Consider the following 20,493-nt stretch of genomic DNA (forward strand, 5'->3'; position numbering starts at 1 on the left):
CCATGAACGATGTGTTTACAATACCGCATTGGTGAAAATAGACCAAATTATTAGTGTGAGGCACATGGCTACTAACAGCATACAACACAACATACACTTAGTATTACTTTCTTATACATATCGTATACATATCAAATACATATCGCCCTGGCATATTACATCATTTATGCAGCAGCATACAATACATTTTTTAAGGATCGTAACGTTTCTTTAATTTTTGCCTAAAATGACATTCTCAAATCTTACTGCCTGTAGCTCAGGACCTGAAGCAATGATATGCATATTATTGATTCCATTTGAAAGGAAACACTTTGAAGTTTGTGGAAATGTGAAATTCGTGTAGGAGAATATAACACATTAGATCTGGTAAAAGATAATACAAACATAAAAACCTGCATTTTTTTTCGCCATCATCTTTGAAATGCAAGAGAAAGGCCATAATATAATATTGCAGATTTTGGCCACTAGATGGCAGCAGTGCGCACACAAAGTTTCAGATTGATCCAGTGAAGCATTGTAATACTGGACAATATTTTGTGTCAAGTCTGCCCAAATGTGCCAAATTGGTCAATATACATTTTCTCCTGAGCCTTGACATATACACTCACTTTCACACATCTAGATGGCCGGGCGGGGTTGGTGGGGAGCCAGAGACAGCAGCGGTTCAAACTGTAGAACCCAGTTCCTACATTTGAATATAAAAATGGATTTTATCAAACAAAACTATACTACATTTTTATCTCTGGGACCCTCATGATGACAAATCAGAGCAAGATGACTGAATGTACGTACATGATTTACCTTCGGAGGTGAATGTAACAAACCAGTTGTTTTTTGTTGTTGTGCACTCTCCTCAAACAATAGTATGGTATTTTTTCCCTGTAATAGCTACTGTAAATTGGACAGTGCAGTTATATTCACAAAAAAGTCAACTTTCTGCCCATATAAGACATGACTATGTCCTGGAAAGTTGGCTGTTACTTACAACTGTCATGCTAATCACATTAGTGCATGTTAACTCAACAGTCCCGTAATAGGGACATCGATCCCGTAGAGGTTTTAAACAGGAAGATGGCGAGGCGGTCCTTTGCTGGCAAATTTTGTCATCAAACTTTGTCATCAAAGTCTGGCATTCTCTGTATTTATGGTGGGAACTCAGGGGGGGGGGAAAACACAGCCACTCCACTGAATAGCAGGCTAGTGATTGCTTTGCAGTGCTTGCAGTTAGCCACTGATTCCTTGTTGAATTAGCGATTTCCACCTTGTTGTGTAATGGGTCCATGTCCAATGGCTGATGAGCACTGATACGTTTTATCTAAAATTTATCTTCATTATTTCTCTTCAAATGACAAGGATTAAATAGGATTTGCCAGTAGATTGTCCACTTGATTCATGATGATGACTGTTAGCAAAGATTTTGAAAGTAAGATGTTGACATGATCAGTCCAATCAAAGCTACTGTACATATAAGGTGATTTGAAATAATTTTATCTGTGGCCAATGGACCTTGAGCCTTCTTGGAAGGACACTTATAATATAACTATATGACAGGAACCAAAGGGCTGAAATGTTCAATGTCTACACTTACTAAGGACTTAGACTTGGCCTGCAACTTAGTGTCCCCATGAGTTCCCATGAGTGACAGAAAACTGAGCCAATCAGGCACAATGCTTCTATTTTCTGCAGGCTTGCCCCACCACCACAGAAAACACTGAGCTAGGCTGAAACACCTGCACTTTGGAGCTGCCTTACTCATGAAAACAAAAAAGAGACCATCTTTGTATGTGGCTTTATTAACTCAATTATATATATTTTTTACATAGTTTGCAAACTGATATGTGACACGTATTAATGCCAAAATAACATGCAAAACAGGCAAGACCCCACCTGTCCTGAATGACAGGTCGCCACCGACACTGCCATATGTGTAGATGCGGTGCATTCGGAAAGTATTCAGACCCCTTCACTTTTTCCACATTTTGTTACATAACACCCTTATTCTACAATAGATTGAATAAATGTTTTCCCTCAACAATCAGCACACAATACCAAAGAGAAAATAGTTTTGTAGATATTTTTGCAAATGTATAAAAAAAACAGATAGGTTATTTACATACGTATTTACACACTTTGCTCCAAATTTAGCTTCCATTGATCATCCCTTAAATGTTTCTACAACTTGATTGGTTGGTAAAATAAGGTAAAATAAAAAAAAAATTAAAACAAATTGGAGTTCACCTGTGGTAAATTCAATTGATTGAACATGCACTGGAAAGGCACACACCTGTCTATTTAAGATCCCATAGTTGACAGTGCGTCAGAGCAAAAACCAAGCCATGAGGTCGTAAGAATTGTCCGTAGAGCTCCGAGGCAGGATTGTGTCAAGGCACAGATCTGGGGAAGGGTACCGAAACATTGCTGCAGCATTGAAGGTCCCCAAGAACACAGTGACCTCCATCATTCCTAAATGGAAGACATTTTGAACCACCAAGACTCATCCCAGGGCTGGCAGTCCAGCCAAACTGAACAATCAGGGGAGAAGGGCCTTGGTCAACGAGGTGAACAAGAACCCGAGGGTCACTTTGACAGAGCTCCAGAGGTCCTCTGTGGAGATGGGAGAACCTTCCAGAAGGACAACCATCTCTGTAGCACTCCACCAATCAGACCTTTATGGTAGAGTGGCCAGACTGAAGCCACTCCTCAGTAAAATGCACATGACAGCCCACTTAGAGTTTACCAAAAGTTCCCTAAAGACTCTCAGACTATAAGAATCAAGTTTCTCTAGTCTGATGAAACCAAGATTGAATTCTTTGGTCTGAATGCCAAGCGTCACGTCTGGAAGAAACCTGGCACCATCCCTACGGTTAAGCATGGTGGTGGCAGCATCATGCTTTGGGGATGTTTTTTAGAGGCAGGGACTGGGAGACTAGTCAGGATCGAGGGAATAATGAACAGAGCAAAGCTTGATGAAAACCTCAGGACCTCAGACTGAGGCGAAGGTTCACCTTCCAACAAGACAACGAACCTAAGGACACAGCCAAGACAACGCAGGAGTGGCTTCGGGACAAGTCTCTGTCTCTGAACCCAATCTAACATGTTTGGACAGACCTGAAAATAGCTGTCCAGCGATGCTCCCCATCCAACCTGACAGAGCTTGTGAGGATCCGCAGAGAAGAATGGGATAATGCTATTGTCACGGATCCCTCCGGTACGGTTGCTCATTCTGTTCACCAGTTCCCGGAGGTCTACGTCACTGGCTTTCTAGGCTTCACTGAACGGGATTCATTATCATCAACCCCGGACTGTCTTGTCTGATTACACACACCTGGTTCCTATTTCCAATGATTAGTATGTTATATATGTGCCCTCTTGTCTTTGTCGGTTATTGTTCCCATGTCCTTTGGTCGTGAGAGTACCTATGCGTTGGTGCAGCTATTATGCATTGGTGCAGCTATTATGCTGCGTGCTTTATATATTGTGTATTATGGGTATCCCAGGTCGTTCAACAAGGTTTACCCTCGCTCTTGTGTTTGGGTACAGCCCAGTGTTTTTGTATACATGTTAGTTTTGGGTGTATTAAAAACCCCTATTGTGTATTCCTGCGCCTGTTTCCAAATCCTTTATACCAGCGTGACAATTATAGACAGAAATACTCCTCGTGTTTCATCAGCTGTCCAGGTAGCTGGTCCGCAGACAAAGAAGCCGGATGTGGAGGTCCTGGGCTGACGTGGTTACACATGGTCTGTGGTTGTGAAGCTGGTTGGACATACTGCCAAATTCTTTAAAACAATGTTGGAAGCGTCTTATGGTAGAGAAATGAACATTCAAATCTCTGGCAACAACTCTGGTGGAGATTCCTGCAGTCCGCATGCCAATTGCACGCTCCCTCAACTTGAGACGTCTGTTGCATTGTGTTGTGACAAAACGGCACATTTTAAAGCGGCCTTTTATAGTCCCAAACGCAAGGTGCACCTGTGTAATGATCATGCTGTTTAATCAGCTTTTTGATATGTCATACCTGTCAGGTGGGTGGATTATCTTAGAAAAGGAGAAATGCTCACTGACAGGGATGTAAACAAATTGGGCACAACATTTGAGAGAAGTAAGCTTTTTGTGAGTATGGAATATTTCCGGGAATTTTTTTATTTTAGCGCATGAAACTTGGGACCAACACTACATGTGTTTATATTTTTGTTCAGTTAAATTACCATTGGTGTACAATTAGGACTACAATAATGGTGTCTCAGTTTATCTAATCTGCTGTCCCAGTCTACCAAATGCAAACTGAAAATATGTACACAAATGGGTGTGTCATGCCTCCTGTGAATATGATATCAAACATTTGTTTTTTGTGTGTGTGATTAGGAAACATCTTAAGGATTTCAGAAATGTTTCATGTGTTGAGATACTATTTTGGATAGATGTCGAAAGAGGTCACAGAAGACAGAAATGCAAAAGATGTCCCACTTATTCCGATATCATCCTACATCATCGGACGTCGTTCCACACACTATTAATAGGCATTTTGCCACCTGACTGAGGAAACAAAATAGATCTCTGTCACCTGTTTTTCCGCAAGGATCATTAACCTTTTGTAGGGTGGCAAGCTTTGACGCTGCATGTTGTCTCGGCTGTTTTGGAAGCACTCCCAGTTTCCCACTCTGTTTTTCTACACGGTCAATGACCCATCGAGTAGGTGTGCTTTCTTTCTCACTTTGTAGAGGTTATGTGACAATGAGGAGAAGAGATACACAGTTACTGAGATGGACTGGGGTCTTCTCGAGGGAGTTGTAGAGAATTGACAGAAGAAGCCCATTGAAAGTCACATGCCTAATTTACTGAAGTTAATTCTTAATGTAGCACCAGTGCAGAACGTCATCTGACATGACACACACAAACACAGTATTACCCTGAGAGTGACAGTGCCCACCTCTGTCAGATGTCCTTCTTTCTCTCTTTATGACCGCCTCATTAAAAGATGAAAGCGCTTAGGAGCTTCATGTTGCATGCTGGAAAGTGAGGGTTGTTTACCTCATTGTGACAGACAAGTTCAGATAACAGTGTTATGACAACTGGTGTACTGTGTAACATAGCTTACACTTCTCATTTAAGCTTTGTTGAGATTCTTCTGTATTTGGTGTCTCATTCATAAAGAGATAAAAGAAAAGTATTGCTACGAAGGGGACTTTTCAGAGATGGACAAATATGGCAGGACAATTGTCACTCGCTCAGTGAAAAACATTCCTTGGTGAGTACAGTAACAATCTCAGGTTTAATTGGGGGAGTGGAAAATGTTGCTCAATGTGGTAGTAAATACTTACAGTGCACATGCTCAGGAACTCACATGCTCAGGAACTCACATGCTCAGGAACTCACATGCTCAGAAAGTGAGATTTACAGACAAAAGAAGACAAACATGTTGGGACAGTACAATAACCCAGCCATGCATATTCCCCACTAAGAGACCCACCATGGAAGCATGTGTGTACATGTGCACCGAAGTGTGTTCCATGTAAGTATAAACACATATACACGTGGGGCATTGTCCCCAACCCGTTTTTCTTTCATCATTCATGTGTGTTTACAATCTCCTCTCTGGCAACCAAAAAAACTCCCCACCACTCACAGCACAGGTTAGTTACAACACCTGTCTGGCTTTGGTGCTAGAAAGCAGGCAATGCCAAAGCTGTGTTGATATGGCTAGAGAGGCACAGAAAGCCCTTAGGTCATTCTGTTGATCAGATAAAAATGTGTTTCATGCTTTTTTAAACTAGCAGTGACATTGTTTTTTAAAGTGCAGGCTGCATCTGCTCAACTCTTCCCACGCAGTTAAGCTTGGGGAGGGTGATGGGGGTGGGGGTGAGGGGGGTAATGGAGACACTACTTTGTTATGAGGCCCTGTGTGTGCGCTTGCGAAGCACCGGGTTCAGGAGGGTGCTTGTGTTCCCTGCTCTGAACTCCTGCACCCTTTAGCGAACGAGAGCGAGAGGGAGGGAGAGAAAGAGGGTGAGTGAGTGAGTGAGTGAGTAAGATAACATGCACCGTTTGACCTTGCTGCCAACAGAGTGGAAAACTGTGGTGTTGTGCCCCTCCATCTGTGATACGTTCCACACCGGGCCTCTAGCCTCATTTGCATTGATGTTACAACAACACCCATCCCCTCCCACATTGAAACCCCTTCACCTGTGATAAGGGAGAGCTGGTGCCAGGTGTATCTCCAGAGTAGGAGAAGTCATCCTCTGTGCTCCCCAATAGGAAAGTGTTATTATGCTTTGTGTGCCAATCGCTACGATTACAACATGCTTCCCGCAATATCAAACCAGAACAGGGTTCACTTTGAGAAATACTACCCACCTCTAATGGAACTATGCAGGCAGTGGGCGGCATTTACTAAGACAAGCATTTGGCCCGCAGGCCGGTAGTTTGAGACCCCTTGATCTACGGCTAAGGCTTGCTAACTCTGGCTCTCGTGTCTCCAGGTTGGTGAAGTCATAACTATGACATGAGTGCCGTTTATATTCGGCACAACTCTTCAACAAATGAGATTTTAGTTAGCCGGCTAAGCAAGCTAGCGTTGCTAATAATACGTTATTTGTGATGCTTACAGTTGAAGTCGGAAGATTACATACACCTTAGCCAAATACATTTAAACTCAGTTTTTCACATTTCCTGACATTTAATCCTAGTAAAAATTAGGATCAGTTAGGATCACCACTTTATTTTAAAGTGACATCAATTTCTGGAATTTTCAAAGCTGTTTAAAGGCACACTAAACTTCTGACCCACTGGAATTGTGATTAAGTGAAATAATCTGTCTGTAAACAATTGTTGGAAAATGCACAAAGTAGATGTCCTAACCGACTTGCCAAACTGTAGTTTGTTAACAAGAAATTTGTGGAGTGGTTGAAAAACGAGTTTTATAGACTCCAACCTAAGTGTATGTAAACTTCGGTGCTCATTGGCCATTGGTAAAATATTACACAACAAGTTGGAAATCAGAAATTCACTGCAAGCATTGCAAAGCAATCACTAGCCTTCAGTGGAGTGGGTGTGTGGTTCAAGTCTGGGTTTACGGGTCTATTTTCCAAGTTTAAAAGGATAAACATTCAACATTGGCCATGCTGTCAATCCAGCATCACTTCTGCTGCACTCAAAACAACTCGAAACTCAGAACTGGGAAATCTCAGACTCAGTGAATTCAAGACAACTGGGAACTCTGAAAAAATTAGATTGGGAAAATAGGTTTTGAATGGTCATCCAACCTGGAATTCTAAGATGGGAACTCGGGCCTCTTTCTAGAGCTCCGACCTGAAGATTACTGACGCCATGGATCAACCTTGTTTTTTTTCCAAGTTCCCAGTTGTCTTGAAAGCACCATAAATCCAGAGAATGCTATACTTTGATGACAACTTTTCCCCACGAAGGACCGCCGCTCCAACTTCCTGTTCAAGTGAGCACAGCACAAGAATGTGAGTAAAAACTGTATTGCATGCTGCTGCATAAATGATGTAATATGCCAGGGAAATATGTATAATATAGCTAAGAAAGTAATGCTAAGTGTATGTTTCTGTAGTAAGCTGTTAGTAGCCCATGTGTCTCACCCTTATAATTGTGTCCCTTTTCCCCTCTTAACTTAACCTACTGTTCTGACTTGGTGGTGCACATGTAGCCTATAGCCTGTTTTAGAGAAATGTCATTGTCGGCTTATATGCCCCCTTTATTTATCATTTGGTTCTGACTTGGTGTACAGGAAGAATACTATAAGAACGGCCCATGTTCTGAATTCTGTTGCTGTACATTTCAAAAGTGCTGAACAAATAGTTATGTTGACTACGTCAATATATATAGCACACTCATTAATGTCTTAATTGAAATTACAGATGGCCTTTAATCCCCCTTATGCCATAGTTTGTAGGTCTCAATTGACAATAGAAACCACATTTGTTTAAGCAAGTCAGCCGAATCAGCCAATAAATTAAGCTGAATTAATTGTTTCTCTGTCAGACAAGGATCTACTGATAGCCAGGTGTAGCAGTGGTAAGGTTTTGGGACTGCTGTTGGGGCCTCTGCTGTTGGGACAGCTTTATGTAGGCCCTAACAGTTTGTGGGAACTGTATGTCACCATTATAGTGCAATTATTGTATTGTTTAGTGTTGTGTTTGTTGTATAGTGTCTTTGCTGGCATGCATCTAAACTCCTTTTTGAGTTTTCCCCACCAAAATGTACATGCTAAAATCGCCAATGTGAACAGTAGCACCACCCACTGGATTAGTAACTAGTTGTATGTCATGAATGAAATAGGCCAACAGCTTTACATATACTGCAAGTTTATCAATTCCACTTGTGACAGAAAGCAGCCAAGTCAGTTATATTATGTTAATGCTTCCAAATGGAACATGATGTTTTCAGGCTCAGTCAATCATATCATGTCGCATCTAAAACACAAAGGTAACTGTGTCAAATGATTCTGAAATAATGGCCTATTAATAGGAAAGTAGGTCTAGAGTTTTGTTACACCTGAAATGCAAAATGCAGTAGCCATTTCAGTGTCTTTTATTTTATTCAGCAACATTCCAAAACATTTGTTACAAAGTTGCATCACCACTGAATCATCTGCCTCAATTAGTCTATGCAACAGCTTAAAAGCAGGAAGCCATATCGACAGATAAAAAAAAAAATTGTCGCTGTCAAGTTTCATTGGAACCATTAGCCTTGACTTTTGATGTTGCAATTTGGTTGAGAGAACGTGCAGTTTATATCGTTGGGAAAGTAACACATTCAATGTAACTATTGGTGTTTTGTCATTCTTTTCATTTTGATAAACAATTTACGTGCGTGGGATGATTTCCATCTACGAAGAGAATGATCCAAATTCTTTGGAGCTTGTGGAAGGTCTTGGTCAAGATAACAGTGAAGAGGAGTTGGACTTCTCCTACTTGTTTTTGTACAACCCATATGAGGATGACTTTCGCGGGAATGAAGGTAAGGCTGCAAGCATTTTCCAGAAGTGCAGTCCATCATGTGTTCCAACAAATCTTTTGGGGTTAAAATAATAAAGGTTTAAATTGGAGTTTATAACGTGGATTTTTATTCAGGATTTACAAAACAAAAGTATCCTTATCATAAATCATATTTTGTATGCTACTCAGAAAAGGCTACAGTCACAAAACGAAATGTAAAATAATATATTTCGATTAGCTTTTTCTTGCTTGTTCAAATCCATGGTTTTGTGACTGAGTTTATATTAAGCCAGGTTGAACCAGTGGTGAATGATGAAGTCACTCCATCAATTAGACACGCATGCTATTTTAGGAACATGTTTCCTATTATTACGTGTAATTGCTTGATGGCCATAAAAAAAAATGTAAGAACAAAAAATATTGTCACTAAAATGGAAAGCGTATGGTAATTGGTTAAAGGATAAAAAAATCTCCATTCTGATCGTGAAATGGTGCAATCCACGATGCACTCGCCTAAATGAGTAATCCCTTCATACTTCCATATTCTTGACAGACAACTCAGGGGTTCCCCCTCACGATGATCATAACCCTCCATCTATGGTGCCCTACCCTTGTGAGGACAGTTCCAGTTGTGCCCATACAACCTCCAGTCAGTCCTCCTACTACCATGGGCTTGTCACTGACTGCCTGTCTGGGCTTGGGTTTAACTCGCTGGATCTCCCCTCCAGGCCAGAGGGTGCTCCCTCCCCCAGCCCCAGGATTGAGATCACCCCTATCGAGAGCCTCAGTGCCCAAGCCCTGCCAGCAGCAACTCCTCCACGGGCTGGCTGTCCAAGTCTTGCTCTCCCTGGGTCTCTCCTTGTGTATCTCCCAGTGGTGATGGGGACGCGGTAGGCTTGACCACCTTGGACCACCTCCAAGGCATCCACATGTCCATGGCTCACTCCTCCCCAGGGACCTCCCCGTGCACCAGCATCACAGAGGAGACATTCCTGGTACTGCAGAGTCAGTGGTCATCCTCCCCCCACTCCCATACCCACCCGCGCTCTCGCTCCGCCTCTCCTCAGGGCAAACGCACCTACGACCAGTACAGCGGCCCCAGCCTGGGGACCACCAGCCAGCAACAGCGCTTCCGGAGCCTCAGCCCCTCGCCCCACCATGTTACTAATGATCTTACTCCGCAATAACCAGTGAAATCTCTCTCTTCCCTCTTCAGTAGCATTCCTGTTCCATCTCTGCCCCCTCTAGATTTGCAATTGCCCAGTCACTCAGACCAATATGAGCTCTGTCTGGAGCAGCAGCCTAAACAGCACCACCGTGCCCACTATGAGACAGAGGGCAGCAGGGGAGCAGTCAAAGCACCTGGTGGAGGACACACTGTGGTTCAGGTACTGGGTGTGGGGAGGGGAGGTGTGTGTTTAATCTAGGTATGTATGTTTGTGGGGAAGGGTGTTGACAATGTGCCTGTGTGGATGTTTGAGTGTGTAAATGTATAGTGCAGCTTGATCTCCCGTGTGTATAAATATGTGTCTGTGGTGGTGTTTCCTTGTCATTGTGTCACCCTGTTTGTCTCAGGTGCCCAGCTGCAATATGTAAATGAACATCCTTGTATCAGCCTGCGTTATTATGACTACACCCATTCAACCACAAAACCAGCACAGCACAGTTAAACCAACATAGGGTGTTTTCACATATGAAATCGGTTTCCTGGAGTGTTTGTGAGAATTATATAAAATAAGTTTAGCTTTTACAAGGCCTGACAACAATTGTTTCAGGGTAGGATTTGCAAGATGCTCATTCTACATGACGTTAGCAAGCTAGCTTGTTTGTAAGGAGCAAAAAGTTACACGTGATTGGCACTGCCCCTCACAATACCTAGTACTCTGGTCTTGGATCTTGGACTCACTACTCACGCATGCTTTATAGCACAGATCAGGGTACCAAACACTCTTGGATCCAGATCATACAGGGGATAAGTGAAAGCGCCCATACTCTCATGCACTCATCTTTACAATAAGTTATTTACTACAATGTTCTATTCAAGTAGTTTGAGAGGAAGAGTACATGAGTCTTAAGTAAGTTGTAAGTTGTAAGTAAGTAAGTTGATTTGTGATCTAGCATCTCACACTCAAAACCTGCTGGAATCATCCTTTACTGATGTAAAGGTGAACCCTTTCAATGTATCTCATCCCCAGCAGGCTCTCGAGCAATTGAGCCTTGGATCGAGGTTAACTTTCATCTGATGGAAAATCCAGTAGAAGATATTTCAGGGACATATTGACTAAGCCATGTTGGTTTTGATGTATAGTTACTAAATTAATGAGCGGTCTTCTCATTCCGTGACGTGAAAGCCAAGGAATTTCTGGGTCCAGGGCAACAGTAGCAATGCTAACCATCCGCTAATCATCAGCCATCCGCTACATATGCAAATAATTATGTCAGAGTTGGCCTTTCGTAACCTAATGAAGTAATTTTCCTTCATGATGTAATGGATAAGAACTGTGATATTGTTGAGTATTTATCCCTCGATGTTCCCTAAGTAATTATAGATGTCTCTGATTTCAACAGTTTCATCTTTTGATGAGTAGGTGTCTAGAATGAATTGTGCTATTGTAGATTACACATTAGAATGTGGTGCACAGTTCAAAATGGAAATAAAATTGTCAGAGAAATGATTATTTACCCTTGTGTATAAAAGCTGAAAGAATGCCAGAGCTGTGCAGTACAGAGGACACAGTACATATTCTGCTGTTCTATCGCACGTGCAATGATGTCGGCGGCGGGAAAGAACCGTGTTCGTTGTTTGCGGTAACATCTTTTGTTTTAATAAATCAAATTTTATTTGTCACATTTGCCGAATACAGCAGGGGTAGACCGTACAGTGAAATGCTTACTTACAAGCCCTTAACCAACAATGCAGTTTTAAGAAAAATACCACCCCAAAAAAGAAATAAAGTAACAAATAATTAAAGAGCAGAAGTAAAATAACAATAGCGAGTCTATATACAGGGGGTACCAGTACAGAGTCAATGTGCGGAGGCAGGAAGCTTGTGGATGGCAGGAAGCTTGGCCCCAGTGATGAAATGGGCCGTACGCACTACCCTCTGTAGTGCTGATGCAACCAGTCAGGATGCTCTTGATGGTGCAGCTGTGGAACCTTTTGAGGATCTGAGGACCCATGCCAAATCCTTTCATGCCCTCTTCACTACTGTCTTGGTGTGCTTGGACCATGTTAGTTTGTTGGTGATGTGGACATCAAGGAACTTGAAGCTCTCAACTGCTCCACTACAGCCCCGTCGATGAGAATGGGGGCGTGCTCGGTCCTCCTATGCTTGTAGTCCACATTCATCTCCTTAGTCTTGATCATATTGAGGGAGAGGTTGTTGTCCTGGCACTACACTGCCAGGTATCTGACCTCTTCCCTATAGGCTGTCTCGTCATTGTTGGTGATCAGGCCTACCACTGTTGTGTAATCGGCAAACTTAATGATGGTGTTGGAGTCGTGCCTAGCCGTGCAGTCATGAGTGAACAGGGCGTACAGGAGGGGACTGAGCACGCAACCCCTGAGAGGCCCCCGGGTTAAGGATCAGCATGGCAGATGTGTTGTTACCTATCCTTACCACCTGGGGGTGGCCCATCAGGAAGTCCATGATCCAGTTGCAGAGGGAGGTGTTTAGTCCCAGGGTCCTTAGCTTAGTGATGAGCTTTGAGGGAACTATGGTGTTGAACACTGAGCTGTAGTCAATGAATAGCATTCTCACATACAGTAGGTGTTCCTTTTGTCCAGGTGGGAAAGAGCAGTGCGAAGTGCAATAGAGATTCCATCATCTGTGGATCTGTTTGGGCGGTATGTAAATTGAGTGTGGGCCTACGGTTTCTGGGATAATGGTGTTGATGTGAGCCATGACCAGCCTTTCAAAGCACTTCATGGCTATAGACATGAGTGCTACTGGTCTGTAGTTAATTAGGCAGGTTACCTTAGTGTTCTTGGGCACAGGGACTATGGTGGTCTGCTTGAAACATGTTGGTATTACAGACTCAAAGGGAAAGGCTGAAAATGTCAATGAAGACACTTGTCAGTTGGTCAGCGCATGCTTGGAGTACACGTCCTGGTAATCCATCTGGCCCTGCAGCCTTGTGAATGTTGACCTGTTTAAAGGTCTTAATCACATCAGCTGCAGGGAGTGTGATCACACAGTTGTCCGTAACAGCTGGCGCTCTCATGCATGTTTCAGTATTACTTGCCTCGAAGCGAGCATAAAAGTAATTTAGCTCGTCTGGTAGGCTAGTGTCACTGGGCAGCTCTCGCCTGTGCTTCCCTTTATAGTCTGTAATAGTTTGCAAGTCCTGCCACATCCAACGAGCGTCGGAGCCGCTGTAGTATGATTCGATCTTAGTCCTGTATTGACACTTTGCCTGTTTGATGGTTCGTCGGAGGGCATAGCGGGATTTCTTATAAGCTTCCGGGTTAGAGTAAAGAAACTTTTAAGATATCCCGCTATGCCCTCTGTCGAACCAATCCCAAACGGACGTGGCAGATTCCAGTATTAATGGTTAAACTGTTTGTTTGTTGTTGACAGCTTCATGGGTACAGAGGCAAAGCTCCACTGGGTCTGCTGGTGTTCATCGGAACAGCTGACAAGAGGCTCCTCAAGCCCCATGCCTTCTACCATGTGCACCGCATCACGGGGAAAACCGTCACCACCCCTAGCAACGAGATAATGGTCAATAACACCAACGTCCTGGAGATCCCTCTGGAGCCCAAGAACAACCTGAGAGCAGTGTAAGGAGAGCTGCCACATTAGAGACAGTGCAGTACACACACAGATGTTTTCAGAGCTAGGTTATAAAATAATTAATAAAATAAATGTTCACTTCCCTTGTAAAGGATTGACTGTGCTGGGATCCTAAAGCTGAGGAACGCTGACATTGAGCTGAGGACAGGAGAGACAGACATCGGACGGAAGAATACCTGTGTCCGTCTGGTCTTCCGGGTACATATTCCCCATCCAGGAGGACAGTATGTCTCTCTTCAAGTGGCCTCCCTTCCCATTGAGTGTTGTAAGTTATCTTTTGTTCCAGCAACCTGATTTATAACTACTGCAAATAATAATAATAATAATCTGCAGAGCAACTTAATCCAAACCTTTTCTTCAGTAATGTAATGTTATATAAGGATTATATGACTGTAATTTAGTAAACTGCCTTCCTGTCTATATGTCTTCCTGTCTTTTTGAAATATTAGTTATTTTGCTCACAGCGATTTGCTTGTGCAAAATGTCACCCCCGGATTGTAAATAATGTACTCCTATGGTTCTTCTAACGTTCTTCTAACGTTCTCCTAATGATATTCTACTGTGGTTCCACAGCCCAGAGGTTGGCCCACCAGCTTCCCACTGTAGAGAGTCAGGACGTAGACCGCTGCTTGGTTCTAGGGGGACAGCAGATGATACTGACCGGACAGAACTTCACCTCTTATTCCAAGGTGGTGTTCACGAAGAATACACCTGGTGAGAAATTTCCAATCAATCAATCAAATTATACAAAGCCCTTTTTACATCAGCAGTTGTGCTTTACATGAACCTGGTCTAGACTCCAAAGAGCAAGCAAAAGCAAGTCATTGTATCTAGTAATGGCATCTTTAGTATGACTCTGCCAGGGATCAAATCCCAACCTTCTGATCTCTGACTCTCAAACCACAAGGCCACTGACTTTGTACAACAGTAGTTGATAACTATTGTGTAATAGTTGTCCTATTGAGAAGTCAATTCCCAGAACATTTGCTCTAGATAACAGGTTTACAGTGACGCACTACTCCCAAGTTCAAACAGTCACAAAATAGGGATGCACTGCACATGCTCAAATAACAGCAGAAATGAAAAAAAAATGACTAGATCAAAATGTTCTGTAATATTCAATCATATGCCATTTAGGAGACCATTTTTTCAAAAGCAACCTTACAGTACAGTGTATGTATGTTACTCCTGTAGGGATTGAAGCCATGATCTTAGCATGGCCAGCTCTATGCTCTTACTAACTGAGCCACATAGGGCCTACATATTGCAATGATTATTTTCCATCATTGTATTGTCATTACAGGATTATGATGCCTCTGTAGAATGTCACGTAACAAGGTGTGGGTGCAGATTATAAGTACCATTATGAGTTTGTAAACTGCTCTCTTGTTTACCATGTGGTTTAGTGCGAGAGGATGTGTTTAGACAAACCACAGATATCTTCAAGCAGAGTTTTTTTTTGTCTCACTTTACTCAAAACGTGGGCTGTGAGCAGTAGGTAAAAGTTGAGATGGGAATATACTAGAGCAGAGATGACAGAGAATCTTTACTGATACTGCCTACGTGCCAGTTACTGAGAAGAAACTGGGGGTGGATAGGGGTTTTTCATAAAACCTCACTACCTTGATAGATTTACAAAGGCTTTCTTAACATCCTGAGTATGAAACATGTAATTGCTAAGTTTGTTGCTACCACCACATTACTGGGTTTGTTTGTGCCATTTGTGTTTTGGTCGGATCCAAAAGGTTCCATTTGATTATAAATACACTAGTTAGCTCCTGTTTAAGATAATATTTATTAAATAAATACAAGAATGTTATTCCAGTTTTACTACTCTAGCTGCCTTCACATCCCTCCCTGCTAATTTTTAGAGTTTGTTCATATCAATCTCTTCTCCACTCCTATTATTTAATTCAATTTATTCAATTTATGCTAATGGTACACTGCATTGCATTGTGTTTCTTTCAGATGGGCTGCAGTGGAAGCAGCCCATCTGTGGAAGCATCAGTAGACCGAGACAAAAGAGTTACTGTCCTAACACATTTATGAACAGTGACATTAAAATACTACTGGCTTTATAAAGTACTACCTAACTCCTCTTCTTCTACATATATACAAAAGTATGTGGACACCCCTTCAAATTAGTACATTTGGCTATTTCAGCCACACCCATTGCTGACAGGTGTATAAAATCGAGCACACAGCCATGCAATATACATAGACAAACATTGGCAGTAGAATGGTCTTGCTGAAAAGCTCAGTGACTTTCAACATGGCACCGTCATAGGTTGCCACCTTTACAACAAGTACATTTGTCAGATTTCTGTGCTGCTAGAGTTGCCCTGGTCAACTGTGTGCTGTTATTGTGAAGTGGAAGTGGAAATGTGTAGGAGCAACAACGGTTCAGCCGCAAAGTGGTAGGCCCCACAATCTCACAGAATGGGACCACCGAGTGCTGAAGCAACATCAGCAGAAGAACAACACAAGAACAGGTCGTCAGGAGCTTCATGAAATGGGTTTCCATGGCCGAGCAGCCGCACACAAGCCTAAGATCACCATGCGCAATGCGCAATGCCAAGCGTCGGCTGGAGTGGTGTAAAGCCCGCCGCCATTGGACCCTGGAGCAGTGGAAACACGTTCTCTGGAATGATGATTCACGCTTCACCATCTGGAGAATCTAGGTTTGACGGATGAAGGGAAAGCTTAACGCTACAGCATACAATGACATTCTAGACAAGTCTGTGCTTCTAACTTTGTGGCAACAGTTTTGGGAAGGCCCTTTCCTTTCTAGCATGACAATGCTCCTGTGCGCAAAGCGAGGTTTATACAGAAATGGTTCGTCGAGATCGGTGTGGAAGATCTTGACTGGTCTGCAGAGAACCATGGGCCTCAAACCCATCAAACACCTTTGGGATGAATTGGAACACCGACTGCGAGCCAGGACTGGAAGCAAGTCCCCGCGGCAATGTTCAAACATCTATTAGAAAACCTTCACAGAAGAGTGAAGGCTTTCATAGCAGCAAAGGGGGGGAAGCAACTCCATATTAATGCCCATGATTTTCGAATACCTGTTGTCCACATACTTGTGATATTGTAGTGCATCTCACACAGCCTCAGTATAGCGACATGGTATATCCACAGTTCACACTGTCGCCCAGTGATACTCTATGACAAATGACTGATGTTCTACTGTACCATATTATATCAAGAGCATGCTGTTTGTCGAGATCCCTCCATATCGAGATCACACCATTTATCACGCGGCTAAAGTTAACTTCTATGTGATCAACGGAAGGAGGAAACGCTGTCAGGCGCAGCACTTTACCTATAACTCCTTTAACAGGTGAGTCCATCCATATGCCTTATATATTTTTGTCGTTATTAGAACTGGATATGGCCACACCTTAAATTTCAGTAAGTTTATCACTATCCCATTGCTTACTATTTAAAGGGATAGTTCCCCCAAATTACAAAATTACATTTTGGCAATCGGTGCCGCCTCTGCCTAAACACAGAGTAAGCAAGCTTGCTGTGTGTAGGAAGTCAGTCAGGGTCTGAACTTACTGTTGAGAGATAGCATAGTACAATATACAACATGCAATTTAGAAATGTGGTTGTGCATCAGCAGTTTTCATCTCGTTATGTCAGTCAATCAATTAGCCCATGTCAAGGCAAGGCACGTGCCCAGAGGCAACCTAAACCTAAAACGCTAGAGGGCTTTCTGTCGACAATATATCATTTTGTAATTTGTGTGAACTATCCATTTAACTTGTTTTTAGCGCCAACTGTCATTTAAAACTCAGATAATCCAAAGTCTAATTCCGATTTACTGTTCTTTTCAGTTCCCGCCATTAAAACGGAACCCATAGATGACTTCCAGTTTGGCCAGCTGGGTTGTACTGTGTCCAAGGTCCTAGGAGTGTCACCCAAGTCCTACCACGACACCCCCAGTAGCCACCTTACCCCTAATAGCCATGAGGCTGGCTTGACAACCTTAGCAGCCTGACACGATGACCACGACTCCACACGACTCCACCACAACTCCATTGTCAGATTGTCAGCCTATCAACAACAAGACCCATCTGTCTATTACCCCAGTAAAATCAGAAGCCTGGGCAGCAGCCCTGTTCTGTACCAAGATATGAACCACCACCACACGGTGATGATCCACTATGGCTCCCCATCTCAGATGTCCTATATCGGTAGCCAGCACTACTCTACCCTAGTCTCCCAGCCTTTCAACCACTCTCACTCTGCCAGCAATCAGCGAGTTGTCAACATTGCGGTCCCATTGGCCCAACACCAGCATGTCACTATGGTGGGTGATGGGTACCGGGCTGCACCTTCATCATGGAAGGTTGATGCCTCGCCAGAGGCCTGTTCATCAGAAGGCCAGTACCAGAACTTCATGCAGATGGTGTTGCCGGTCTTGGGCACATCTCCACGACTACCACCACAAAATAGCCCTACCCTGGCCCAGAGGGGTCCAATAACGGGGATCCAGAGTGGGCCAGTCCTGGAGAAGGTGATGGTCAAGCAAGGAAACCTGAACCAAGTCTATCTGGATGATGGTGAGTGAAAAACATAGTGGATACTGCAGAAATTTACTGTACCCCATTTAGTCTTGAGCGATATACCATTTATACTGTATACTGGGGTATTTTGAAACGGTATGATTCAGACGGTATGATTTTCAATACAGTTTCATTTAAAATAAAATAAATACAAATTCATTTGTTGAGGGCAGAGGGCATTGCTTATAACTATAAGAAATCTAAGATGTGTGAAATAATTTATATCCAGCTCAGGGCTCCAGCTATGCATTTGGTTTGCTAACTTGCTAGCTAAGTGGTAAAGATCAAACGTCTTGGTTACAGCAGAGAATTTCAATTCCTTCCTGGATCAAGATCCCTGTTGCCGAAATGGTTTTGAAATAGTGCCCCTTGTGTGCACATTCGGTAATACCGTATACTCCGGTGTGGTAGAAACGGTATGAAAGTCTGGATACTGCCCAACCCTAACCCCATGCTCCTCTCACTTGTTGTTTTGAATTGGTGAGAATGACTATGGTTAAATGGTTATTGTTATTTTGGTGGGGATGCTGGAAATTTAGATGCACAACAATGTTATACAGTACCCAGCAAGATCTTTAAAGAAACTCTCATGTGTTTGAGAGAGGAAACGCATTTATTCGTATCACTAAGCTTGTTCAAAGGAGATACAGATGATAAAGAGGAAATATAGAGCACATGTAAATAATGTGTGTGTATATGTATGTGTATGTACAGTGGGGCAAAAAAGTATTTAGTCAGCCACCAATTGTGCAAGTTCTCCCACTTAAAAAGCTGAGAGAGGCCTGTAATATTCATCATAGGTACACTTCAACTATGACAGACAAAATGAGGGGAAAAACTTCAGAAAATCACATTGTAGGATTTTTAAGGAATTTATTTGCAAATTATGGAGGAAAATAAGTATTTGGTCAATAACAAACGTTTATCTCAATACTTTGTTATATACCCTTGGTTGGCAATGACAGAGGTCAAACATTTTCTGTAAGTCTTCACAAGGTTTTCACACACTGTTGCTGGTATTTTGGCCCATTCCTCCATGCAGATCTCCTCTAGAGCAGTGATGTTTTGGGGCTGTTGTTGGGCAACACGGACTTTCAATTCCATCCAAAGATTTTCTATGGGGTTGAGATCTGGAGACTGGCTAGGCCACTCCAGGACTTTGAAATGCTTCTTACGAAGCCACTCCTTCGTAGCCCGGGCGGTGTGTTTGGGATCATTGTCATGCTGAAAGACCCAGCCATGTTTCATCTTCAATGCGCTTGCTGATGGAAGGAGGTATTCACTCAAAATCTCACGATACATGGCCCCATTCATTCTTTCCTTTACACAGATAGTCGTCCTGGTCCCTTTGCAGAAAAACAGCCCCAAAGCATGATGTTTCCACCTCCATGCTTCACAGTAGGTATGGTGTTCTTTGGATGCAACTCAGCATTCTTTGTCCTCCAAACACAATGAGTTGAGTTTTTACCAAAAAGTTATATTTTGGTTTCATCTGACCATATGACATTCTCCCAATCTTCTTCTGGATCATCCAAATGCTCTCTAGCAAACTTCAGATGGGCCTGGACATATACTGGCTTCAGCAGGAGGACACGTCTGGCACTGCAGGATTTGAGTCCCTGGCGGCGTGGTGTGTTACTGATGGTAGGCTTTGTTACTTTGGTCCCAGCTCTCTGCAGGTCATTCACTAGGTCCACCCCGTGTGGTTCTGGGATTTTTGCTCACCGTTCTTGTGATCATTTTGACCCCATGGGGTGAGATCTTGCGTGGAGCCCCAGATCGAGGGAGATTATCAGTGGTCTTATATGTCTTCCATTTCCTAATAAATGCTCCCACAGTTGATTTCTTCAAACCAAGCTGCTTACCTATTGCAGATTCAGTCTTCCCAGCCTGGTGCAGGTCTACAATTTTGTTTCTGGTGTCCTTTGACAGCTCTTTGGTCTTGGCCATAGTGGAGTTTGGAGTGTGACTGTTTGAGATTGTGGACAGGTGTCCACAAGTGAGAGAACTTGCACAATTGGTGGCTGACTAAATCATTTTTTTGCCCCACTGTATGTATGTGTGTATGTATGTATGCATGTATTCATTACGCGAATGTCTGTCAGCAGTAGCCAGCCAGAATAAGCTGCTGGCCCCTTCACTTTGGGCCAGACAGAGGAGTGA

At 42.9% G+C, this 20,493-nt stretch overlaps 1 protein-coding gene across 2 annotated transcripts; it reads left to right on the plus strand.

The window, feature by feature from the left end:
* The first annotated feature begins 8,658 nt into the window (after positions 1-8,658).
* LOC109890929 (nuclear factor of activated T-cells, cytoplasmic 2-like) lies at positions 8,659-19,702 on the plus strand. Of its 2 annotated transcripts, none has more exons than XM_031827167.1 (6): positions 8,659-8,982; positions 9,514-10,348; positions 13,541-13,743; positions 13,849-14,021; positions 14,330-14,470; positions 16,966-17,709. In XM_031827167.1, exons 3-6 carry the CDS (start codon positions 13,682-13,684, stop codon positions 17,022-17,024), a joined length of 435 nt encoding a protein of 144 aa, XP_031683027.1. In that variant the 5' UTR covers positions 8,659-8,982; positions 9,514-10,348; positions 13,541-13,681; the 3' UTR covers positions 17,025-17,709. The 2 variants fall into 2 exon arrangements, with proteins under 2 accessions (XP_031683027.1, XP_031683022.1); XM_031827162.1 differs by lacking the exon at positions 8,659-8,982 and adding an exon at positions 19,661-19,702 and having other exon boundaries at positions 10,246-10,348; positions 17,599-18,327.
* The last annotated feature ends 791 nt before the right edge of the window (positions 19,703-20,493 follow it).

This window comes from Oncorhynchus kisutch, linkage group LG1 (genome assembly GCF_002021735.2).
Source record: "Oncorhynchus kisutch isolate 150728-3 linkage group LG1, Okis_V2, whole genome shotgun sequence".
Lineage (NCBI taxonomy): Eukaryota > Metazoa > Chordata > Actinopteri > Salmoniformes > Salmonidae > Oncorhynchus > Oncorhynchus kisutch.